General features: G+C 41.3%; 1 protein-coding gene across 3 annotated transcripts; it reads right to left on the bottom strand.

The window, feature by feature from the left end:
• Positions 1-33: 33 nt before the first annotated feature.
• agtpbp1 (ATP/GTP binding carboxypeptidase 1) lies at positions 34-27184 on the bottom strand. Of its 3 annotated transcripts, XM_068703542.1 has the most exons (27): positions 27018-27184; positions 25503-25561; positions 24070-24200; positions 20205-20272; positions 19656-19719; positions 19139-19285; positions 18533-18664; positions 18270-18363; positions 18068-18105; positions 17647-17855; positions 17351-17528; positions 17057-17098; positions 15755-15855; positions 14929-15045; positions 13790-14550; positions 13277-13360; positions 13016-13105; positions 12611-12759; positions 12380-12467; positions 11193-11337; positions 10522-10672; positions 9518-9698; positions 9165-9294; positions 8363-8494; positions 7381-7557; positions 6052-6203; positions 34-2181 (listed from the first exon to the last, which is right to left on the bottom strand). In XM_068703542.1, exons 2-27 carry the CDS (start codon positions 25532-25534, stop codon positions 2001-2003), a joined length of 3774 nt encoding a protein of 1257 aa, XP_068559643.1. In that variant the 5' UTR covers positions 25535-25561; positions 27018-27184; the 3' UTR covers positions 34-2000. The 3 variants fall into 3 exon arrangements, 2 of the variants coding, with proteins under 2 accessions (XP_068559643.1, XP_068559644.1); XM_068703543.1 differs by lacking the exon at positions 17057-17098; XR_011102154.1 differs by lacking the exons at positions 34-2181; positions 6052-6203; positions 9165-9294 and having other exon boundaries at positions 7467-7557.
• Between the last annotated feature and the right edge of the window lie 90 nt (positions 27185-27274).

The raw sequence follows: 27274 nt of genomic DNA on the forward strand, positions 1-27274 counted from the left end.
CTGTATAAAATAAAATACAGCAGACAGTTTACGACATTCACATTTTATTTCCCATATCTTTATTTTCTGTGTTACGATCAACTTAAAATGAATCGCTATCACTGCTCGTATTCTTCAAAACAAACATAAAACAAAAGAAGCCTGACATAAACTGCAAAGGACAAACATAAATATAAGAGCATTCCTCATAGGGACATCCATTCACATTATTTATATCCCACAGACACACCCGTGAGCCAGGAACAGTTACCTCCCTGGGTTTGTAAGTTGTTGAGTGAAATCTGAAAGTAAGTAGAGCCAAGCGAAGGATAGAAAACGAGGGAATGAGGGAGGTTAGAGGGTAGGAGAGAGAGAGAACATGTTTGGGGGGAGTGAAGGAGAGTAAGAGGGGATAATCAAATTGAAAGAAGAAGACACACTGTAAGAGCATTAGCTGAGCTGAATAATGGAATAACTTTAACTCCTGCACACACACTTGCACTCATACACTTAAAAAGCCTCATATACATACAGGTTTGCATCCCAGAAAACAATACTTAATAAATTACAGAATAAAAGCAACAGAAAATAGCCATGCGCTAGCTGTACAAATGCAACAGAAAAGTACCTCATCTCCATGGACAAATACAGAAATAATCAAACAAAATACGTTATACTCTCAATACAAAGCACCATCTGTGTTAATGCATGGGTCTCTCCTCAGCAAATCCACAAAATGTACACATAGATCTCAGGAACGGATAAAAAGGAAACTAAATTCCAGTATAATTTTAAAAACATCACAGCAACGTTACCACTAGCTTTGGACTGGACTCTGAGAACTTCAAAGTAAAGAGGTGACTGAGGCTGAGGTTTGCAAACTGTGACGTGTTGTAAAGTGATTCAGTTTGTTTCTCTTTGTGTTGCGCGTGTAGTGTTTATCCAAAGTGCAAAAGCTCTCTGAAGCTCATGCGCCTTGTTCACTACTGCTTTTTTCAGTTTAATACTGTCTAATATTAAAAACAATGAAAACACTGTGCATGTGGATATTTTACATTCCATCTTCATGTTTTTAATGCTGTACGTGAGCCTAGAATCTCAAACCAGGCCTGTTCGTTAGTTTGTGGTTTCTATCTGCATTTCTTTTATAGTACAAGGTTTGTCTTGATAAAGACGTGAACATTCTACGTTTGAGTAATATAAATAGTTTCAGTTCTGGATAAAGCAAGGCAAACAGCACATAGATAACCCGACCACAAGCATTGCGGCCGAAGAGGGAGGGCTGAATGGAGGACGTGTGGTCCCAGCTCAAGTGTAGTTACATCGAAGTAGGTTTTTCTTCACGAGACACTCGGGATGACGGACGTCGACCTGCAGCTGTGATAGAGCTGTTTGGTCACCCCTGCATCCCGTTTAGACACCACTACCATGTCAGAAAAAAATGGAAGGAAGGAGGCAAGCAAGGAAGGAGGCAAGGAAGTCCCGGGTGAGACTAAAGAAAGGAAGTAAAAAGGAACTAAGTAGGCAGGTCGATTGGATCTTTAAGCTGATCAGTGAGGGAGATCCAGTTTCCTCCCATCACTAGGAGTTTTGAACCAAACACAGAGTGATGTGTGAGAGGAGTCTCAAAAACAGTACCTGTAAGAAGCCACTGGCTCTATTAGCACGTGGACAAGGGTTCCAGTTAAGGATCGGCGGTGCCTGCTGTTTGCTGCTCTGGCTAGCTATAAGTGAATCTCAGAGGCTATATGGTGTCTGAGGTCAGGGGTTACAGTCCATGAAGGTTATAGTATGACGGTGAAAGGTGAGAACATTCATTGAGCAACACAGTTGGCTCCAGTGGACCAACAAAATCAATCCATCTGGGCAAGGAGCACCTCAATGTAGCCTACGTAGCATCGTAAAGTGTCTATATGGAGGTGTGAATCTAAGCTATTTATTCACAAAGTGAGAAGTGTGTTCTGAATATTTCACCTTAGAAGCTCAAATTGCCAGGGATCTACGAGATCATCACCTCAGCGTTAGTCCCTGTGATTGGTCTCGCAGTCGGACAGTTGATCGAGATGGATGGGATTCTCTTGGACTTCGATGGCGTGCTCGTTTTCAGGCTCGGCGTCCTCGTCGTTGCTCTCTGCGCTGTAGTCTATCGCCTCCAGAAAGGACGGCTCATCCTCCTCCATCACGTAGGTGGTGGGGCTGCTGCTGCAGAACAAAATAAAAGTGTCATTAACTTCCCTCTGTGAGTTAATGATGTGAATAACCCCGTCACGGTCGTACTCCTCACCTTCACCTCGTCAGGATCTATCTCACTGACGCCTATGGATATTTTAGGATTACAAAATGTTGTTCTGCATGCATTATTTCTGAGAGAATATATAACAAATGATAAACATAGCACTTCTTGAAAACAAATACATATCTTCACTTTGTAGCACATGGCTGCCATGTTACTGTTCTTCACTCTGAGCTGAACTCAGAGGCACCGGAGACTAAGAGCTCTCTGACTTCACAGAGTAAACACCCATCACAAATTTGAAAATGTACTGTTGAGAAGCCCATTTCTTGAAAGCACAAATCAAACATAGCACAAGGCACACATACAAAATGTAAGATTATCAATATGCCAGTTTATTTGGATAAATATGATCTTTGCTATTTGCAGTGCTTAGGTAGAGATAAAATTGACGTAATCTTACAGTGTGCCATTATATTCTAAATTCTGCCCGAAGTTCTCATAGCATTTCGACAATCATCTGAAAATTGATCATTTAAAATGAATTAATAAATGATTTGGTTTAAAAAAAAATGGGACGAAAGCCAATCACATTGGGCTCTTGGGACTTTGTGATGTCTTATAAAAAAAGCGGTCAATCGTTAATAAGCTGGAAGCAGAGAATGTGGCATTCAATGAATTTTCTGTATACAACTGATAGCTAAATGAATATATTGAAAATAAAAATATTGTTAAAAAACGTTTCAAACATCAGACTGAATCCGCAACAACATTTTACATATTAAAATGTTTTTTAAAATCTTAACAAAATAGAAGCTGGACAGTGTGCTCTCACTGGGGAGGCTGTTTTCTTCCCTGTGGGTCTTAATGGTTAAATGGTTGCTGGTTCTTTGAGGTTTTAGTGGCTTTAGTGGCTTTTTAATGGTGTTAATGGTCTGAAATGTGATCCCAGGGAGACAGTCGATCCGAGGGGCTCAGACAATGATCTCCCACCAAGCTCACCAGTGTGTGAGTGCAGCAGAGAGAGTCTGAGCAATTGTGCATCAGTATATGTGCAGTAAATGTCTATGTACGTACTGTATGTGTGTGTGTGTGTGTGTGTGTGTGTGTGTGTGTGTGTGTGTGTGTGTGTGTAAAATGATGGGGATGGACAGAATGTTGTCCAAACAGATAATGAGGGTTGTGAGTCAACCATTACAAGCCATTATAGAAATACCAAACCCAATCTCTCCTTTCTTTGGGTTGCATTTTCTGTACCAGTCAATTGGAGCCATCTCTACATACAGTCCATCTCGATGGGCTGTATATAGAGATGGCTCTATATCCCGCTATATCCCTAATTACCTTCCCTAATTACCTTCATTCACGTGGATAAATCTCCACATCTCCAAACACTTGAATAAGTACATCTCTTCCTGTCTTCCTTACACTCACACAAAAACACACCCATGCCCGTATCCACCCATTTACTCACTCTGAGACACCCACTTATTTGCAGACGCCTCCCAATGGCCACAATATCATTGTTATGATGACCTATTAAATGGTAAGTGGTACCATACCAAGCCCCACGCATAAAACCATAAACCCGGGATGAGAGCAACCAATCCCGAAGGACACTCACGCAAACACACAAGCGCACAAAAACACTTTTGGAGTCCCTTAATGATCAGACACATAAATGATGAATGAATATATCAATATTAGAGTAGAGCAGGAGAGAGAGAGAGAGAGACTGGGAGACACGGAGAGATGGAGAGACGTGAGCATTAAGTGGTTTTGAGTTGAAAGCCATTCTTTCAAATCAACTGCTTTAACAAATCTGTGGAGGAGAGACTGCTGACATTAAAAAAAGAAATAAGAAATGAAGATAACCTTGGTGGTCACAGCTTGGGTTTGGCCAAGTTAAATAATGTATTTGCGGTGCTGAACTGAAGTACAATTTGATCTGTGTGGACCTCACATTTCAATGGAGTTGATTGACATTCAGTTAAGCTATGTGGTCATTTGTTAGGATGTACACGGGTAACACTGGCTCATGATTGTTTGAAGACATTTCTTAAAATATGGATGAAGACTCAAGAAACTTTAGTGCAACTGAATTTTTTTTTTATTTTTGATCATATTTCAGAGTTCAAATGTAATTTTCCTCATTTATCTTTAACTCTTATGTTTTGGGTCGTCTAAGGCCCTCTTTAAAAAGCTTTTCTTTTAAAAAACAAAAAACAGACTCAACATTGGTTTATATTTTTCTTGGTTTTATCAAGCGCACTGTTTGGCAAAAGGGACGTTGATGTTGATATTGATATTGATAAAACATATTTGAAGTAGGGCTGCAAGTAACAATTCATTTCAGTATTTAATCATCTATCTACTATTTTATCAATTAATTGATTAATTAATTAGGAATGTATTAAATACTGAATATAAATAAATACAAATATTTGATATAACATAAAAAATATGGTTACTTTTTATTAGAGAGGTCTATACTTTGTAATTGCCAACAAAGAGAAGAGAGAAACTAGGTGTGAACTCAAAGACAATAATCAAGATGAACTCTTCCAGAAAGCAAGCGGGTTATAAACAATGTGAAGACAGAATACATTGTACTGGTCTGACTGAGATTAGTGTTGCTGTCCCCTGAACGCACTGGCACCTTAGTGGATGAGGACATGCTCTGACACTGATCACTTCAATGTGTTTTTCTTTCCTACTTATATATTCCAGCTACAAGCGGCTGTGCAAGAAGGCAGTGTAGGCTACTCATCTGCATGTTCCATGTGCATTTGATCCACACTGTACCATCGTGTTCACTGTGGCCCCAGATAGCCTCACTGTGTAGGTGTAAAGGGTTTAATTAAAATAAAAATGGCTGTTATACTCTCCCTCTTAGAGGAGAATCGGTTAGAATAATTGTCAGCAATATCATTATTTCTCTCACTCTAGAGTTGTCATTATATTCATCACACATGATCATTGATAGAATTTCAATGATGCTCACAGCAGCCCTGCATAAATGCATGCCTTCATTTGTTTCTTGAGTAGTGCTTCAGAGGTGATCCGGGGTGACAGTCACACCGTTGAGTATCAGTGCCAACGGGGGAACGTGTCTGGCACTAAAGAAGGGGATTTGTGCAGATAAATGGAGAACAGTCTGTCAACACTTTACTGTTTTCCAGGTAGAATTTTTGGCAGCAGAAAATACTTCTCATCCGAGATACATTCTTAGAAATAAGGGTTCCAAAAGGGTTCTACCCAGAACCTTTAGCTTCTGAAGAACACTTTTTTGAAGAGTTTTTTTACAACACCTTTTTGTAATTTCAAAGAAAATTCCCAGTAGAACCTGGATAGAACCTCCAAAGAGGGTCCTGTGTGGGTCCATTACACCAAAGAAGGGTTCCTTGTACAACCTCTCATATGGGGTTCTGGATGGAACCTTTCACAGTGAGCTCTAGGTATAACCCTTTATGTTGGGTTCTAGGTATAACCCTCTGAACGAGTTCCAGGTGGAACCTATATAAAAGGTTCTACCAGGAACCAAAAAGGGTTTTCTGTATAGAACCTTGTATGGCTCTAGGTAGCGCATACATTTCAAAGTTTGTATCTTGGGAAGGTTACAATGCTGAGAAAAAGAAGTCTTGTTTCTATTGGATCACAGACTATATTCCTTGACTGTGTGTATATATATGTGTGTGTGTGTGTGTGTGTGTGTGTGTCTGTGTGAGAGAGTTTCTAACCTTTAAAGCAAAACACTCTAAATCTCCTGCCTCGCAGCATCTATGTGCACCTGCATGATCGGTGCGTGTGACTTGGCAGCATGATACATTACTACTAACCTGACCACTTTCGACTGTGTCCCAATGATGTCGCTCTCTAAATCCAGCAGGTGTTGGTGATTGCGGATCCCCGTCAGCCTCTTCAGCCTCAGCAGGGCCACACAGAACTGAGCTCCCATCTCCTCCAGCTCTCTGGTGCCGATCTGAAGACCCTGAAGAGAACATGTGCATGATCATCAAAGACGTATACCAGCAGATAGATACTAAAATGTTCACCAGGAGGATCTGTCACACACAAAGATGACACATTCCAAAAAAACTTGCACAGTATGCACACACTTCCAACATATACTGTAGCTAAATAAAAAAAGAATTCCAAGAGTCCAACAGAAATCTACTTTAAAATGGCTGCTGTAGTTTTTTTTTTAGCTGCTCGGGAGCCTGGGGATGAAGCTGTTGTCCATCTTCAAACGTCCAAATTCTCAATGCTGGAAAGCAGTTGCTGAGGAAACTTTTCATGTAGAAACATGATAATATATTTCATTTTACAGGAAGCACACATTCAAAAGCATAAGCACTCACACCTGCAACCCTAACAAAGTCTTCCCAGTGCTGTACAATCATAGAAGTAAATGAATACTCACTCGGGGAGACACACACACAGAGCTAACCCCCGACTCAACCAAAAAACTTTCATGTTCCTATTTCCCCAGAGCAGAGCTATGGACATCAAAACTTGGCGTGGCCACAGAGATATGCAGCTCCCATTCAGTAGACATTAGTTCCTGCACATCTGGACAAACACTTGCACATACACCGGTGGGGGTGCTAATCAGTGCCAAAATGGCATCCCAAGACATTGGCAGAATTCAGTAGGAAGGAAATCAGCTGGGGTGGAAAGACAGTGAGAGAGAAGAAAGGAAGGTAAAGGGGTCAAAAGAAACGAGGATAAAAGAGAGAGAGAGGCGAAGCGAAGAAAAAAAGTGGAAAAAAAGGATTGCAGCTCCACCTGCTGGACATTTCAATAGATTTATAGAGGCACCTCCCTCTCACTTACAGAGGGTGGACACAACAAAACACATCTATAGTGCAATAAAACCAGACACATTAGCCAAGCAATTCATTCTGTGCATAATGTTTAACTTTTTTTGTTAAAGTTTTGTCAGAAAGGAAAATAGCTCTGGCTAATTTGCCTCCTTTCCCACACTGTGGCTCTTTAATTTGCATATATGCAAAGAATAACAAATGTCCAGGCTGCCTGGGTATCCAAGGGGTTAAGCCGACCATGAACGGCAATGACCCCGGTTTGTGTCTTTAACTGCAGAGTTATTCTATTAAACTGCATGAAACATAAACACTGCATTGAAAGTAAATACAGTACACGCTCACCTTATATTTGCCCTGGTCACAACCACACAGCGTGCTCTCCATGGTGTAGCTGCGCTGCACTCCTATCTCTCTCCACACAACAACACGGGCCGTTGACTCTTTGGAGCGCTCCACAACAAAACTACAGCTGGCCATGCTGAAGGCCGGGGCGATCTGGGACAGGATCTTAGGGAGCGCCTGAAAAACACATGGAACTGTTTGAGTGTTTAGAGTAGGGACAAATAACTGTGTGCAACATAGACTGGCTTATCTACTGAGCAGTTGCTTGGGAAAGCAGAAGTATTGACTGCTGCTCCCCACAATGTTTGCTGTGGGCTTGTAGTCCGAAGTGACTCGTCCATTAGAAAACTCTGTGTCTTGAACTGGCATCTTTATTCGCATTCTGCTGACTGAACAACATGTTTTGGCCGGACCAGCTGGATAGGTGAATGATAAGAAAAAGTCCTTCCCCACTGCACAGAGAAATTCAAGGTGAATTATTAAAATGACCAAAGTAAAGCAATCTGAGTATGTTTTGTCAGATAACAGCTGGTGTTGAAACACATGTTAATGACTGTATAGATAATAGACTAATAGATTAGGGATTTCAATTGAAGAGAAAAAGGAAATCCATTGCAATGACACAGAGGGAGAGATAAACAGGAAGCAAAGTAATGTAATATGGTGCTACAATCTGTTCTTTAGTGAGGGACACAGGATTGTATTTCAGTGCATACACCATAACAAACAGACATGTGCTGATATGTAAACATAAGCTGCTCTGATAGCATTTCTTTTCTGTAAAACTTAATACAGGTGATCTCTTTGTACCGAGTTTAATGCAATTATCATTCAGCGATGTGAGAACAGTAATCTGAAAACAGAGGGGAAGAGTGAGATAGTGGTACTGTAAGGATGAGGCACAGCGTGTGTGTGTGTGTGTGTGTGTGTGTGTGTGTGTGTGTGTGTGTGTGTGTGTGTGTGTGTGTGTGTGTGTGCTCACTCTGTATCCAAGGTCCTCTTGTAAGTCACTGGACGTAGCACTGATATTGGATTGCCAGACTGTCTCCTTCACGCTGCAGCCGTACATGAACACATTCTTCTTCCTGGAATGACCGTGGTAGTCGCAGAACACCTGTGCATAAATGTGGATGACACACACACACACACACACACACACACACACACACACACACACACACACACACACACACACACACACACAGGAAATAGAGGGAGAAAAGGATTAAGATGATCTCCTCTGTTTAAATAGCTATGTAAAAAAAGGATTAATACAAAACTGCAAATCATCAGAGACAGATACAACAGCTCAAATTAATTCACTGTATCATTGTCAAATGCACAGTGATACTGTGTTATAGTAGCTGTAAATGTCAGTGGTACTGCAGTGGTACTGCTCATATTTCTCAAAAGACATTTTCTCAGATCTATTTCCAGAGGACAAACAGTGGCCTCACCTTTGTTAAGTCATCACCCTTTGTACAGTAAACAAATCTCCTATAAAAGCAATATCCCATTATATCCAACCTGCTGACGCACAGTGTATTACAGAGGGCAATCGAGGGTGCTGTTTATGGTAAATGCGTTAATGTCTCAAAACCAATGTGGTGATTTATTGATGTGAAATTTAGTGGACATGCAGAGCGTGCAGCTAAACAGCAGGAATGGCACCAACATTAATAAGATGTTAGAAGAGGCTCTTTATGCATCCCAAATGAAAGATGATGCGGCAAAGTGCAAAATACCCCTGAAGTTATCTACGTCCAGTTAATTAGAGGTCCTACCAGCGGTGCCCTTTGTATGTGTGCAAGGTACTGCAGCAGGCTCTTAGTGTGGTAGATGGTGGGGTGGAGCTCTGCATTGGGGTTCTGCCACTGGCGATTCAAATCCTCTCCACTCAGAGAACAACGATGACTACAGCAGAAAGGAGATGGCAGAAGAGGGGGAGGATACAGAGTGAAGGAGAAACAGAGCACCAGCTGGAGAATCCTTCAAGACAAGACGGTGGGCGCGTTAACGTTAAATAAAGCTGTGACCAACGTGCAGGCCCAGGCTCGGCAGGTGTATGCAACTTCAGTGTGTATACTTGAAAGCTGCGACGGTGTGTTTCATTTCTTTCGAGACCCATTTTACTCACTTTCCATTTACAACTCCATCTGGGTTGAGCATGGGGACTATCTTGAAGATGTAGGCCTCTCTCAGGCTGGCTGCCAGGGGGCTGGTGCCCATCAGGAACTCCAGCGTGCCCTTCATTACCCAGCTGGCGTTGGTCTCTCCAGGGTGCACTCTGGCCGACAGGAAGATCAATGGACGGTTCCCTGAAGAGGGAGAGCACAGCGCAAACACAAACACAAATAGAAGAATGAGGAAGAAAGAAACAGATTCTTCAATTTAAAGTTTTCACGGCTGAGGAGAAGCATCAGTGAACTACATTGGACAGAAAACCTACTTGGGAACACGGGCATGCCCTGATACCCCAGGGCTGTTCTAATGTAATATACAGTAGTAATGCAGTAAAATGTTCCTGCAGGGATTAGTTTTTAATTATTTAAGCTTTAGAAAGGAACATTTCTGTCACTTACTAGTGAATTTCTTAGAGGACATTTTGGAGAACTGGAGCCGAGCATGAGGAAGTTGGACCTTTAAGCTTAAATTATTTTGTTACACAGATTTTCTAAAAGGATGAGAATGAACTTCTATTACCAAAATGACTAGATTAGATTTGTCAGAAAGGTTTGTCTAATCGACAACACAACAGTCATTAAATGTTAGATATTATGGCCCATTACCAATCTCTTCAGGACATCTGGCAAAAATACATTTTGTACACCCACGTAAGTTTGCATACCAATGTGATCTTGACTTTGATCTTGACTTTGTTGCAACATCATTTCCAGATCAACTCATTGATTTCTGAGACATTTCTTTCTTTTTTTTTATCATTTAGGATTTTATTTCACCAGGATAATGAACTCAGGATCAGAGAATGTGAGTTCTGGGAACAAACAATAAAGGCTGGTGAGACTACAAAGGTTTTTCCAGGACATATAAAAATCCTGCAGCTGAGATTGTTCTGCTCAGGAGTGGGAGTGAGCAAATAAAAAAATACACATCCACACAGACCTAAGGTGATTTACTTACTGAACTGACAGATGTGATCATTAGAGTTGGATTCTGGCATGGCGGTGATGGTGAGAAGGGGGCAGCTGTTTCCCCCCAGAGTTTCACAGAGGACGTCCTGTCTCAGGTAGATCTGGGCGGTCCTCAAAGCCTCCAGTTTGGACAGGTGCATCTGAGGGTACAATGACAGAATTATATTTTTTACATTTCGCTCACTAACATTATATACAACTTCCATTTGAGCCCCCATCCCTCACACATAAACTGTTGTATTGTTGCAATGGCTGCTTATTGGGACATATGTGATTATAAGATTCAGATTGGGCTTCTCTAGTGTTGCTTGTTTTATAAGCAATTCTGCATAATCACTCTATAAAGAAGGCAGACTAAATGTAATTATAGAAACACAACTATTGGCATAATGAGTGTACAGTACTTTGAGAGCACAGTAGCTATCTGAGCTCAGATTTGAAGGGGAAATAAATGATACAAGGAAAACCAAACAGCTGACTCTATCATGAGGCGGAATCCGGGGTCCCACTGGGGGTCTGGGAGGTTTAGTAGGGAGCAAAACCCTTACAACTAGACAATATGGACAAGATGGGGTGAGGGTTGTTAGTGCTCAGAGATAAGTACAGTACTAAATGCTAGTGCTCTCTAGATTACAGCAAACAGTGGCATTGTAATACTACCTTAAGAGTGGAGTAGGTGTACGGGTAATGATAGGCAAAGTAGCAGACATCATCCTTATGGCTGAAGCTCGTGCTGAAGGTCATTGTATAATAGGACTTTCCTTTCTGACCACCCGCTGCAATGGAACTCCTGGCAAAGTGATTCCTAAGGAGAAGATGAGTCATGACTAAAAGTTGCACGATATAGCACTCATAACACACTCAATGGCTTCTTTATTAGGTACACCTGTATAATCTACTGCAATCCAAAACAACAGCTGTGCCATACATTCTGCCTAGTTTATAATGTTGGACTATTATCTCTGTAAATTGCACATTATATTCTTTATATCTTAATACTTCATACTGTGAACTTTCACAGTCCCGGGGGAAATGTTTTGCACATTCCTGCACATATTGTACAACTCTTTCCTTTAAAACCAGATATGATGCGCATATTTATAGAGTATCTCTTTTCATATTTTTGTTGTAATTTCTTTTATTCGATATTTTCATGTTTCTTGACTTTTGCAGTAATTGCTTTTATCTGTATTTTCTCTTGCTATGTTTATTGTTATGCACCAAAACAATAAAGGCAATTTCGTTATATGTGAAAAACTACTTGGCAATAAACATAATTCTGAAAAACTGTGTAAGAGATGTGTAAAATAAAATTATATGTATATTACGGAGGTAATAGTTTCAGGCGATGTAGTTCTGGACTACATTATATTGAGATGCGTTTATAATATTCTTCCTCCCTGATGTGCGCTAATAGGGAGGACTCTGTGACAATGACAAACTAAAGCCTAAACATTGTGGGAAATCATAAAAAGACTTTATGACAGGACAGTTGTATTGAATTGCATTAATTGATTGTAAAGTTGTATCAATTTGTGAAGAAAGAGTGCGTCTCCCTTTTCCTTCTAAAGAATGCTTTTTCAAAATCGTTGCAGTACTAAGTACATTAATACCAGCTCATAATAACTCTGACAGTGTAGCAAGCAATAAAGAAGTCGAGAGTGCTTTATAGCTACTGTATATAAAATACATAAATATATATGGTAAGCGATAAACTACAGCATGTTGTCTGCAGTATGGCAAAATTGGGATGCTGCATAAAAACTATGCACTTGCCCCATGTTACTGTAACACTAATTAAAAAGATAGTTTTTGACTTTTCCCTCTCCCCCTCTGAGTGCACCTACTTGTAGTAACAGATGTCCGTTCCTGTTCTGACCCAGCGAGGCCTGCCGCTGATCGCCTCCTGCACAGAGTACATCAGCACCTGCATGCCTGCGCACACACACACACACACACACACACACACACACACACACACACACACACACACAAGAAAGATAAACACACAAAAGTTTAGAATATGTGTGTTTCTGTATGTCTCTGTTGGGTGTTTGACACGTAGTTATGCATCTCACCGTAGTTGAACTGGCTGTTTGACTTCTCAGAGTTGATGATGTTGAAGCGGTAGGTGGTTCCAACACGCATGCCGCTCACCTCAAAGTAGAACCACTGGTGGTAGTGATTACTGTTGATGTCTGAATTCAGCACTAGGTCATACTCATATCTGGAGAAACACCACAACATAACCTGTCAATTTGGAGCTAAACATCATAAACTATTAACATTACTGATCTCCAATACTTCTTTTGTTTTCAGTCTAAATTCTGTAAAATTGTTGTGAGAGTAGGTTGTAGGTTGAATATAGTAAAAGTTGACCACAGCTTTAAATGTTATCATTAAATTAAAAGGTGATTTTGTTAAAACTGCACAACAAATTGTGTAGCTCTTCCCGTGTACCTGGTGTGACAATGAACACTTACTTCCTGATTTGAACTGCCTTCCTGAGATTGCCAGACTCAAACTGAGAGTTGAACTTCAGTGACTCGCCACTGTCTTCAATCACAGGACAACTAAAACACAACAAAATGTGGACGACAGATTGAGCTGCTTTGTGGATGTCACAGCTCTCAACATTAACCAAAACAGGAGAAACTGCAGCCATTGTCGTAATTTGAACTCCGTTTAGCCTTAGTGTTGTAATGCTTTATGCTGTATTTGCACACTTAGTAGGAAGGACTTACCTGGGAATGTCCAAGTCGTAGACTACTTTATCCACGATATCATTGGGATGAATTAACCTCTCAATGTCCTGGAATATTTTAGACCTGCAGGATTAGACCCAAAACCAAACTCATGATTAACACAAAGGGTGGACAAATATATGTTTTCCATTAACAAATATTGTTTAATAATGAGGATGAATCCAATAAGCTATAGGAAATGCATTTTCCTACCACCATAACCTTATATTCACAGCAAAGTTTAAAGGGCAAACTGTAGCTCAAATTCAGACTAAAAAGTCAATTTGGACTGACAGTCCTGCCCAGAATTTAATCACATGATTGCATTTAACTTCTTGCAAATTGTGCCTGAAAATTCCAACTTGTCGAGGACATGCTTATATCTGTAGTATAAATAAAAGATTTAAAAATTGAAAACACTGCAGTACGTTTAGTTCTTATAACCTGTATGGCCTCTTCTATTTGTATGCATAACTATTTCTGCAAACCACAGTGGTAATAAAAGTGTCTCACCTCTGTACACCATATACTCTCTCCTGAAGGGGTTCCCTAAATGTTGGGGCTATATGGCCAAAGTAGTCAGGGTAAGCTACTTCAGCATACTGGGGTACGGACTGCGTTCCCTTCACCATCTCCACGTAAAGGTCGGGGTCATGAAGCGGGAGGAGCAGCGCCGTGTCTGGCACCTCCAGAACTGCTCCCTCATCCTCGGCTCCCTCTGAGCCACAATCTGAACCCCAGTTACTGCCTCCTCCTCCTCCCACACGACGAGTAGCGATGCCCCCCAGGAGCAGTGGAGACTGTATGTGCCTTGTGGCATTGACTGGGGATCCTTCTTGCTTGACTCCCCTTTCTACTTCCTCTCCTGTGTTCAGAGCCCCCTCCGCTTCAAGAGAGACACACTCCAACACATGTGCTAGATCCTGCTCTATCATCTGCGCTTGAGAAGGAGGCCTGGTGAAGGAGGACAATGTCGTGTGTGTGTCGGGGGAAGGAATGTGGGCCTCCTCTTTTCTGTCTTGGTCCTTGGTGAGGTGGATGGTGTCCAGTTCTAGAGGTGTTAGAGGAGCAGGAGGAGCAGGAGTGGGCACAGAGGGAGACGGCGGGGTGTGTTCTCCTTTGGTAGGGTTGCAGTCCCCCGGAAAGCTCATTATGGGGACGTGCTTTGGGGACAGGGCTTGAGCTGTTGGCACTATGATTGGCCGAGTGGATCGATTTGAGGAGAAAGATGATGATGTGGTAGAGGCACTCTTTGACGGTTCAAAGTTACAACCCTGTAGGAATAACATACACCGATCAGAAAAAAAAAGGCAGACAACAAATATTTGTGGTAGGCCGCATAACATTAAATACAATAAAACAGAGACAATATAGAAAAAAAATGATGATAGAATTGTGACCATGTTGTAGAAAATGTATATCTCATACTAATTCATTTTGACACACAAGAGTGTTGACATTGAGCCAATAAGATAACATTTTACTAGTACAGGTTAAAATACACCAAACTAACTGAGTGTAGTGTGCCAACACATTGTTTAACTCTTTAATTAATACACCAATTCAGCTATTATACATGTTGGTATAAATATATCGGTTGTTTTGTCATTTTTCACCTTGAAATCTTGTCAACATGGGCACAAATGACTGACCTGGAAATCTTCAGAAAGCTCCAAGAAGAACCTCTCATAGACCCTCAACTCCTCGAATGGACGTCCGGGGTTCTTTTTTGGATGTAGCTTGTTTAGGTCCGTCTCTATGTCATCATTCTGATCAAAAGAACACAAAGAGAGAAAACACTCGTATCTAAATTCACTGCCATCTGGCTGCATTTCGGCTGTTGCTCAAGTATGTTGCTATCTAGTGAATATGAGATGGAGAAAACAAGGGAAAAAAATGAACTATAGCTAATAAAAAAGAATTACAAAAGACACACAATTTTATTTTACTTTTAACGTATTTTGAGTTATATTCTAGGGTGATTTTATAGTGTTTGGAAATGTCGAGTTCCTCTCTGGATTGTTTAGTCACATCCTGAAAGAGCAGAACAATGTTTTGATTAAATCAGTAATTGCAAATGTATATCAGAAATGATTGACATGTTTGACAAAGTGACATGAGAGTGTTAGACACTGGTGAGTTATGACTACCCTCTGCTGGAAGTTTAGAGGACTTTATCAACATCAGTAAAAAAAAAAACTCTGACAGCTCGAAGATACTCCGTCTTCAAATGACTCAATCTGTAGAGATTCAGTTTAATATAATGAACAAGACCCCAATACGCCAATTATGTTATACATCACAACCCTTTGTGAAGTTCAATCATAATATAAATCACTTCGGTCTAAACTCTGCACCGTCTCTATAACACCACTGTCATACAGAGAAAATAGACTTCACATTTTGATACAATATTTCACATGGCACATAATGTTGCCATGTGAAATATGGTGTGTGCATCCGAGTGCTGAATGTTACCGCAGTGTGTTGATCCTTCTCGTCATCTTCGTTCTCAGTGTCGTTCTCCGTGTCTGCGTCTGTCTCCTCGTTATCGTCACTTTCATCCACCACATCATCCACTGGGTACACACACACACACATAGATATACATTATAAGGTGACTGTCCTTAACTCGAGCAAGGTGGGAGTTCATTATTTTCCAAAGTGTGTATCAGCCTGGCACATAATCAGACTGGTAGAATTCAAGGACACGGAGTTTAATTACTATGACAAGAACAAAGAAAATGTAAAGCAAAAAAAATAAAAAAATAACGATGTGAGCAGCCATGATTCAGAGATGAGTGAGAGATTTAGAGGACAGAAGAAATCATGATTATGTTTCTTAAAATACAGTGAGCTGGTGATCTCAATGACAAGTCAATGTAATAGCAGCAGCTTGTTATGTTACACCGTTCTCCATGGTTGGTTTACTGACATCACTGACATGTTTTTGGGAATATAGAGGCGTCAACACAATGTAGCGCTAAGACTGAGGCAATTACTAGGGCTGCTGTTGCTAATTAGGGCTGTCAAAATTGTGGTGTTAATCATTGTTTTATGGACTTCCTGTTTGACTTTGTGCTCTCTAGGAAAAGAACTAAACTGTGGGGGCATGTACATCATCAAGCAGAATCATGTAGCAAATCGCTACATGACAAGTAATATTTAGATCACTTTAAGGGTGCTAAATTCAAAATTCTACAAATTAACAGAGCTGGCAAACAACTATTTTCTAAGTAAAGGTATAGTAGAGTAATGTTTACTTAGCCAGTCCAGCCGTGCATGTATGTAAGTTCCTGTGTTGGTGCCCAACTGGTTAGCTAATTGTCGGTTATATGGCGCTAATTGTCGGTTATATGACGCCGTCCTGACCCACAGCGTCGTCGAGGAAGCAAAGCGCCCACCTTCTGGTTCCCACCCAGGTTAACACGGTTATCTCGGTCAGCACTGTCACCGTTGTTTGCCCTGTTTGTGGTGCTAGCACCGTTACAATTTAGCACCTTTTAAGGGAAGAGCAAAGTGGGTCAAATATGTCATCAAAAAGCCTGTGGATGCAAGGAGGCAAATTAATTGAGTACAGTTCAAGTGCATAAGTCTACTGGTGAGCATGCAACCACTAAGCAATGTGCACGAAGCATCTGTATTACATATGTATTACAAACACATGTCATGTGTTAGTTTAGTGAAGTTAGAGTATGACGTGAGGTGAATAAAAAAAAAAGCAGCAGTGAGTGAGTCTATGTATTCTGAGGATGGAGTTGTTTCTTACGTATGTCTTACCCTTCTTTAAGGGCCTGTCGCAGAGCTGATGAATTTTTCTTCCTGCAAGTGTGCAGCAGTGTTGCCATTAACAATTGATAGGGTCAAGTATGTAAGCATTATTTGTGTGTGTGTGTGTGTGTGTGTGTCTGTGTATTGTGTAGGGTTGAATCTAGGAGCCATGACTGCGATAAAAAAAAAAAAGTGTCCGTCTGTATGACATTAACCATCAATGAGAGGCATGCGCATACACTGTGATATGCAGGGGCACGCTCTAGTGAAGTGTGTGTGTGCGTGTGAGTCCTGTGTTCTCACCCCCAGGTGGCTGGCTGTACAGCTGCGCCACAGGCCCTACAGCAGGTACATGTGGCAGCTGGTAATGGAAGGCTGATTTGATGGTGGGCAGAGGCAGACGGTTCTTAGGAAAACACTTCCTCATGATGAGACTCGAAGTGTTGATAAGTGGATCCAGAGTCCGCACCGGGAGACACTCCTTGAATTGAAATCACACAGAAAGTAGAGAGTAGGCCAGATGGTGTCTGTGTGTGTGTGTGTGTGTGTGTGTCGCACGCTTTAATTGTTGGCTAAGCGCATGTCCCATTCTCACTCACAGTGGATGAGTTGTAGAGGATCCTCATGCCATCAGCGTCAATGAATGCTTTCCTGCCGAGCTTGATGTTGGTGATGTTCCTGAGGCAGACCAGCAGCCCTTTGCGAATCAGCATGTGGCGATGCCGTGTGTCATTGTGATGCCAGTCCTGGTACAGAGCCAGCAAGACCTGCACATGTCCACCATCCACTGCACGGCGAGCATTCGTCTCTGCAGGGGGGGGGGTGGAAGAGGGAGACAAGAAACATGAAGAGAAGGGTGGGAGGAGTAAAAGGGGTAAATTGGGGATGAGGTAACTTGATATTCATGTTGAATGATTATTAACTGTGTTTGCGACAGCGGGGAACAGAACAAAAAACATTCAAGTACAGACAAAGGGTTAATGATGGTGGAGGTGAGAGAGGCTACTGAAAATGACTCACTGGATTTAAGCAGAGCTCCCAGGGCATCCAGAGCTACCCTGTTGATTTAGAAACAAGGCAAATTATACGGTTACATGGTCCGCTGAACAAACGTCAATGACACATTAGAAGTTTAAAAAAAATAGAGATGTGGCCTGTGGATGTCACTAGATTGTTATAACATAGCTTCATGCTGGCTCATTCATCACAATCGACTGCTTACTTGAGCAGGCTGGTGTTCTTCTTGCTGTACGGCACGACAATCTTGAACATGAGCTCCACCACTCCGTTCTTACCCAAAGAGATAGCGTTCACCGCTTCACAAAAACAAACACATAAAGAGGAGATAGCATTCAAAAGTAGATAAGAGACATCAAATACCACTGGAACTTCATCAGTTTAAGATGCTGCAGTATTTCTTGGCACTTGAATTCCAATAGAAAATAACATTTTGAGCTGTGAATTTCAAAGTTAAAAATAACGTACAGTTGGTGGAGTAAACCCTGAGGACCTGCAGGCAGGGCAGAAGCAGTTTGGTATTCTGTAGGTTCTGTTTCGTTAAGTTGACTGTGGCGTTCAGCGCTCCGCTCAAACGCGCCTTCACTCCGAACTTTCTGTCTGAACACACATGATCATGCAAAGAATACATCACTACATTTTCAGTGTTTAAGATTTTGTTTGTATTGTGTAAACACAAAGACAAACATGCGTGCGGCTACGCGGGTAGTTTGAGTCACATGCTAGTCCACTGATGAAGTGGCAGCAACGCACCAAGAAATGTAGCAAAGCGTCAACAAGGGCAAGGATGTAAACAACTAAAAAAATGTACTTTGCAAATGTTTCATGAAGAAAGAAATGCACTCAACAAGTTTGTTAGACCTCAACACACAATGTGTTTTGCCGAAAAATACGGAATGTAAACATAACTTTTATTTGTTTACAATAAAACTGAACAGCACCTTTACCAGCACTGACTAGACTTTAGATGACTTAAGTGACATGACATTTTGGACAAAGACACACAAGATGAACAGAGACAAATGCAAACTCAACAAAATGTCAAGATGTATTAAACTGTGACTTTAAGCCCACCTTTTGGGCCAACCTTGGCGAGCAGTGAGTGAAGCTGCAGCATGAGTTCTTCACTGGGAGGCAACTCTTTACTTGCAGTGATCAGAATCTGGAATAATATTCCTGTTCCTCCTTTAGACACAAACACTCCGACCCTGCGACCTCTGCCTGAAGACAGAAAACAGCAATAAAGCAGCATTAGATGTGAAAAAAACTCAATTCATGATGGGAATATGCAGTTGAAATCCTGGGAAGCACAAACCTTAAAACATTACTACTTTATCGATCCCACATACATTTAACTTTTACTACCACTTTACCATTTATTAGTGTGGCTCAAGGAATTGTTTATGCTTTTTGAATATATTTACTACTCGCATGAAAAAAGTAATTTACCCCCAAATATCATTTTCCTAAATTGTAAATGACAGTTAAATTGCCCACTAAGTGATTATCCAGTAAATGTTATTAGCTCTCAAAATCAGGGCATAAACTGCTCATAAACTTTGGGGGGAAAAAAAGAGATCACTTTACTCACCCACAGTCAGCAGCTCACTGAGAATGTACAAAATGTTCAGAGTGGTCTGGACATCCCTGGTGTTCTGTTGACGCCATACGGGGACACTTGTTAAACAACATACAGGTGAATATCCTGAATTATAGCAAGGTGTGCAATTCCCTCTTCAGTGCATCGATGCATTGATGTGTCACCTGCAGCGAGGTTTCCCACAGCTGCTCATATACAGCCATTGATGCATTTCTTACGTGTCTGCATGCAATGTTTTAAACAGTGAGCTTATGGCTGTCTATTAGTTTTAAGAAGAATGTCTCCAAGTGAGTGAAATACACCATAAAGAAATAGTTTGACAATTTGGGAAATAGCAGATTCGCTTTATCGCTACTTAGATGAGAAGATTGATACCACTCTGGTACAGTGAATATGAAGCTACCACTAGCAGCCAGTTAGCTTAGCTTAGCACAAAGGCTAATACATCTTTAGTAGTCAAATTTAGGAAGTTACCACTCTATCCATTTGTGCAAACAGTAGAAACTACAGGGTAAGCTTAGTGTTGATGAGTGAGCTGACCTCCAGTGAAGCCAGAATGACCTCCATGCCACTGGAGCCTTTGGACATCACCTCTTTTCCGCTCTTCTCTGCAACACACAACAAAAATAAAAAAGGATCAGAAATGTGAAGATAACCAGTTCTGCACTTGTGCAAAGCAACTGAGGGGCTTCTCGCACAAAGCAAAGGGAGCGCTGTTATTCCAAGTACAGCGGGTTGTCCTGTAAATGTTGAATCGACCATTAAAGACAAGTCACAAGTCACAGACGATTAACTTGGAACATGTGAAGAAAATGATTTAAAGCCTGTCAAATATTAGCTGAGACATGAGCTCCTCCTTTACCCTCTTAGAAACCGTCCCGATCAACAGGATGTGGAACTGGTTTGCTACGACTCCTACTTCGCTGCAGAATGAGCATTATATGCCGTCACTAACTAGGAATGCATCATAACAGCAGGTGAATATGGAAATGAACGGTGTCAAGCATGTGGCTTTCATGGTTAATGACACGCACACACACACACAAACACACTTTCTAAAAACTCACTTTCCACACTTACACAACTATGTGCATAGCTGAGCATGTGAACAAACACACACACACAAGCATGCACACACTTCAGTGACTTGTAGCCGTGACCTCTTAAAACATTTCTGTCATACCAGACTTTGTAAAGCTCTTCAAAACAAACTGGCATCTCAACACTAACCCTCAAAACACAAACACACACACACACACACACACACACACACACACACACACACACACACACACCCCTGGGACAAAATAATACTAATAATAATCATACGTAATGATTTGATGCAATTTGTCCATTTACTGCCAATGATTTTATTCTTTGTGTAAAAGTGTGTTCTATTAAGAATGAACCAAGCTTTATGATGGCACTTAAAAGTAAAATAGATAGCCAGCTAATTGTGATCTGCAGTTAGCTGTAGATGTTGACCTTTAATTAATTGAACTCAATACCCATCATGTATGTCCTCCTCAGTGACTGTAGATATTAGTCAGCCATGGCTGTGGAGGTTGTCAGACTGTTATTCTAACCTCACCTAACCTGAGCAAAGTGAAATATTTAACATATTTGTAAAACAAATAGATATTGCTATTGTGAAAACCTGTATGCATCATTGGAGGATTTCTAAGAGTCTGAGTCAAAATACCTGAAACAGTTTCATCATCCTGGACCCCACCTGGTGGGTCCGGGGAGACCACAGAGCGAAAGTATCTTCTGGTGTAGCGGTACTCCATTTCAAAACAAAGCTCTCAAAGTTCACCAAAGCTGTGGGTGAAAAAAGTGTATTGCAAAATCCCAGGTTCACGGCCCCCGGAGTCCTACAAGCTGTGCAAGTCTGCTGTGAATCAAACACCTAAGAGTTAGATAGTCTATATAAAGGCCCTTAGAAACGTCTGCAGGTATTTCTCCATCCCCATAAAGCGAGAGGTAAACTGCTCCTCTGGTCAAAACACTCTAAGCTTAGGGAAAGTACACTATGAACTTAGTAATCAGCACCTCCCCATACACACTACCAGAAACTAAATTACCAATTGATCCGACAGAAAGATGACATCTCTATGAAATACCTCTCCCCGTGCGTCTTGCCCCCCCCCCTTCTCAAGACTGCGTGGAAAGGGAGAGCTGCCAACCCTCAAGTAAAAACAGAGACTGAATTTCAAAGAGAGGAAACTGAGAGCTGCTGCCTCTGTGACGGATTTAATTCTCCATTGAACCAAAACAGAGCTCCACTGGCCTGTGGAGCAATTTTATTTATAACAATTTAATCTTTATTTTTATCAGATGCATGAGACTAAGGCTGTCCCTTCTCCCTGTCATCCTTGTTATGTTTCTTGGTATCTCTTGACTGCCTTCTGCTCCAAAAACTCTGAACATGAGACAAGAGTACAGCAAAGTCCTTCTTGAGGTGTATAGTTACTGTGAACAGGGTCACGGACCCCCTCCTTCCCCCTGACCATCGTCACGCTCATGCACATTTCAAGTCGAGGCTGTAGGCAGGGTGTGACAGACAGCCAAGCAGGAGATGAGAGAGGAACAGCTGAAGTATCATGATTGACGGGGTCACAAGAAGAAGCCTTCCCACTGTGCCCAACAGTCATGATGGATTATCTACGAGTTTACTTTGAAGTGGGAGGAAGGAAGCAATGAATTATGGGAAGAGGAAAGATTAAATTCATGAACAGCAATAGTGAAGATGGTCATAGTATCAGCAGGCTCAAAAATAGGTGATGATTCAGCTGAATTCTTCATTTTCACACAAAAGGCTCCATTACATTAGTCATTTAGCAGACGCTTTTCTCCAAAGCGACTTACAATTCAGTATCTATCTACACACCGTAGACACAGCTACGGGAGCAATTTTGGGGTTAAGTGTCTTGCTCAAGACATGAGCATAAACATAAAGACACATTGACACGAGACTAGTGGAGCAGGAGCTGGGGATTGAACCTCTGACCCTGAGATTGAAAGGCAGCCCTGCTCTCCACTTAGCCACGGTCACCCATTCAAGTTGACTCAAGTGATTACAAGTTGTCCTCACTCAAAAAATCCACGATAAAAAAAATGACATTGACTGAAAACTACTAGTTGCAGGGGAAAAATATGAAATGTGCTAGGTTATCTTAAACAGTTCAAATCTGTAGTATTGTGGTACATTTTTATTAATCTTTTATAAAGTAATGGCTGCCAGTAATCAACTATTTTCATTTCTGATTAATCTGTCGTCAGTATTTGATGAATTTTTCAATTACCTGATAAATCATTTAGTCTATTGAATGTATCAAAGTAGTAACAAATGCACGTGACAATTTCAAAGAGCCCAAGATTATTATCATTATCATTATTATCGCTGGTAATATTTTTACAATGAGATCAAATTGAGAAAAGCAGCAAATCCTAACATTTGAAAAGATGTTAGTTGCCACTTTTGTTTGATAAATGACATCAAGAATTATCACAACTGTTCACTTTATTTCCAATTTGACAATTACATGAATCAACTATTTGTTAAAGCACTAGAGCCCCCCTGCTAACAGAGACACACTCGTGTTTCAGTCTTTTCTCCACAGCGACAGCACACAGTGGCTTCTTCTGCTGTCACATCTTCTTCTCTGCTCTCCTTTTAAACGAGTAATCAGAGAACCAGATCTGGAGACACTGCAACAATCCATCCACACTTTCACTACCGATGCACCAACCCATCTCTATTTACACGACAGTTGCACTGAACACATTTTTGAAGTGGAAAAGTGCAGTAGAGTGCATATCTCTGCCAGGTGTGTCTCCCCCTCGCCTCCCAAACAAAGAAGAGTTGAATATCACTCAATTGTCCCTTCCAACTCCCTTTACAGTCAAGATGGTGGCGAAGATAACAAAAACAGCGTTTTTTTCATCTTGTATTGTGGCTAACTTTAATGGATGAGGATGCTCTGGTTCGAAATGAGACCAACTTATTCTGTGGATGTCAGTTTTTGAGCCACGACAAAAGGCCAAATGTGGCTTTTGCTACTGAAGCAGTTGTTGATCACTTGTCGCCTCCATCGACCGGTTAAGAGGACTGAGGAGTCAGTGGTCAATGGCGGACTATAAACAGTCAATAAAGTGTTTTTTCCTAAAGTGTGAATCACCGTAACCACAAGAGGTGAACAAAAAATATGTGGCTGATCGGTCCAGCAGTTTGTGAGATTAGACGTGGACAGACAGACAGATACACAAACACATATTACACCACTATAAACACATTGCTCGTCTATGAAAAAACACTTAAATACAAGGAAAATGCTGTATTTTGTATTGTTTTCAGTTTGAGTACAGTAGATTGCGTGGTTATTCTGTGTGTGTTTGGTCTCACCCTGCGTCTGTATGAGATGAAATATCTTTGCAGTGACCTGTCTTGCCGTTTCGACATCCCTCATCATGGCCTCTCCATTCATCCTCTCCAGCTGGCCCAGGAGCATCAGTACTCTGGAGTTACTGGGAACGCTGGAAACACACACACACACACACACACACACACACACACACACACACACATTTATACCTTTAGGAGGAACATAAGTAGCAGACTAGCTTTATTCAGAAAGTCACTACATGTAGAGGCATTTGGAGAGCGGATGAAAAAAGAAAAATATATTATTTAAATCCATCTGGAAAGGGCAGAGATCAGTGTAAACATCACACACAGCGTGATGCATCATGATGATGCATCATGATGATGCATTTAAACAGAAAGAGGATACTTTAATACATAAGCATGTGCTTAAAGAAAAATCTGCCATGATTTTCCTGCTTCATGTTTAGGATTAGAAGGATTAGAATGATGGATCTGTTTCAGTTTATCTAGCACTGGGCGGCACTGGAGAGCAAACATAAAGCAGCCTCTCATATGTGCAAATGCCCTAATGTGACCACAGTGAGTCGAATGTCTCCAACATAACAGCCTACGAAAATAGTTATTTCTGTACTACAATGTAACAGTGAAAAGAAATTACAAATTGGCAAGTCATGTTTAATTATCAACTTTAAGATGTATTTCATTCGTTTCACTGAAGTTGAGTGGCGGACTCCTAGCGCTTCACCATTTCTGGGATAGTGACCCATCCCCCATTTATAATCTTAGCTCAGTGCCGCTCAGCTGGAAACACAAGGTCAGAGGTCAGTTGTTGGTACAGCAACGGCAAACATGGGAGAGAAAAATCAAAACTCTGTGATTGTACCCAGCGGACCAGAGTTTCTTATATGTCCTTATAAAGACAGAGAGACGGAGACTGTGTGTGTGTGTGTGTGTGTGTGTGTGTGTGTGTGTGTGTGTGTGTGTGTGTGTGTGGGTGTGGGTGTGTACACGTACGGGCAGAAAAGAAAAAAAACTGGAAAAATTTAAAGAATGATGAAAAAATTACATAAGTCTGGACAAAGGGAAACAAGCTGAAGCAGAAGTAAAGCCTAAATAAACACATTGCATAAGTCACATAAATGGACAAATGAACACAGATGAACTAAAAAATGAACACATTATACATATTTAAACTCAATCAGGGCAAATACACTGAAAGGTTTATTCCAAAGCGGCTTCCTCTGCATTAATGATGAGTGTTATTTTCAGTAATAATGACAAATACATATGGAAGGTTCAAGCAAGGCCAACTAATTATCTGCTGTGTTGCACAAACAAGCTCTCTTTCAGACACAGACGGTGCAACACAAAGAGAGAGAAGAGAGCGAGAATATGTGAACAGAAACACAATCATAATACATATCACAGCCTGTTTGTGTATAGCAACTTACCCCTTCTCTGTGGCCATTTTGGGTTTGTTCATTTTTACCACTTCAACATTTCATGTCGTCTGCAAGAGAAATAAAATAAAGACTTCACTGACAAAAGAAAGCACAAGCATACACATACTGTACAATTTCAGCAAAGAGCATCATAAACCTCTGCTTAAAGAGATCCCTCTGCTGTGATCTCAGGCTGTAGCCGGTCCCCGCAACTATGCAAAACCCAGATGACAAGCCACCTAAAATACCTACTGTGTTGAACCGTACATATGAGTTATCTCTGTAACAAACGAGTGACCTGTCCAGGATGTGCTGGGACAACCTACAGCGGCAGAGAGATAGCTCACATTGACTTTACCGGGACAGACTTAATATCAGATACACAGAAGCGCCTGACTGATTTTACACAAAACAAAGAGGCTGCCCTACATGCTGGCGATCTCAAATGTCTGGAGACAATAGACCCGTAGAAAAGGTAATTTGAACACAAAGTTTGAGAAAAGCAATACAGTGCTAGTGTCCGGCTGCATTACATCAAACCACTACATTTATTTAAAAAAAAATGAAATAATAATTTAGCAGAAAAGTCAAGCAAATGACTCCAACATTGGTAACGTGAATTCCCACAGGTCCCTGAAGAGCCCCAGATCAGATCAGGTCACACAGTGAATACAGTAGCATTTATGGGCTGAGATAAGACGAGTCATAAATAATGCTATCAAATGTAAAGCTATCAGTCAATATCACTGGGGTTAGATAAAGACAAAAGTTTTATTACATGGGTCTTGACAATGTTATAAAGTGCTTAAAATGACACATTACATTTTGCAGCAAACAAATCAAAACAAAAATACAGTTAAAAAAAAAAGCCAGAAATATGATCACACAACAAAAGGAAGTTTAAAGTGTTTTTAACTAAGCTGGCTAACCTCAATTCAGGCCAAGTCAGGCTTGCAGAGTCAAACTGCAAAGTCCACCAGTCTTTTTACGAGACAGGTAACAGACGACCACACCTGAGGATCTCAGGTCACCCCTCGGTACGCATGGGCTGAGGAGGAGCAGCTAGATCGGACCATGAAGAGCCTTGTGTGTTCGGGAGAACCTATTTGAAGCTTTCTCCAGAGCAATCGTAAAACTGACATGTTTTGGAGGCCAGCTTACACGGGACAGATGGTGGCCTGACCACAATAACACCACAGGGCTGCCTCCTTCCACAAACCACAATCCCCAAAACCATTTTAAAACAACATGACACGCTACCGTCATAACACCAGCCCACGGGGACATTTGGGTTATTCACTGTTATTAGGCTATTGTTTTACAAGATGCTAAGTTAGATGACCTAGCTGGGGCTCAGAGGCTGCAGTCCGCTGCACCTGCTGGACGAGTCACTCATTAACGGCCGCCTGTCTGTGGCAGCAGGCGAGCTAACGGAGGGATATGCTAACAATAAAGCGCACACAGGCGATTTTAGCAAGAGCAATAGACCTGCATATTACTAACAACAACGAGGGTTTTACGAACCTGTCTGGAAAAGGAACTGCTGTCCCATGCAGGGTGGACCAATACCGAGATAAGAGGGACCGCTACTGGTCGCCTGCGCGTTGCCTGAAACGCCCTGATGGTGTTGTGATGAGACCAGTCCCAACTGTCAGAGGTGCTGTCGGTGAACCACGCGAGAGTACGTTTCTCTGCGTGGTTTTAGGCGCAGTCAGGAGGAGGATGGAAAGCTCCCTAATGAGCCAAATGCGTCATTACCTTCCCCAACATATAACATTTAT

This window comes from Cebidichthys violaceus, unplaced genomic scaffold (assembly GCF_023349555.1).
Source record: "Cebidichthys violaceus isolate CVI_PGR_0920_01 unplaced genomic scaffold, fCebVio1.0.p SCAF_9, whole genome shotgun sequence".
Lineage (NCBI taxonomy): Eukaryota > Metazoa > Chordata > Actinopteri > Perciformes > Stichaeidae > Cebidichthys > Cebidichthys violaceus.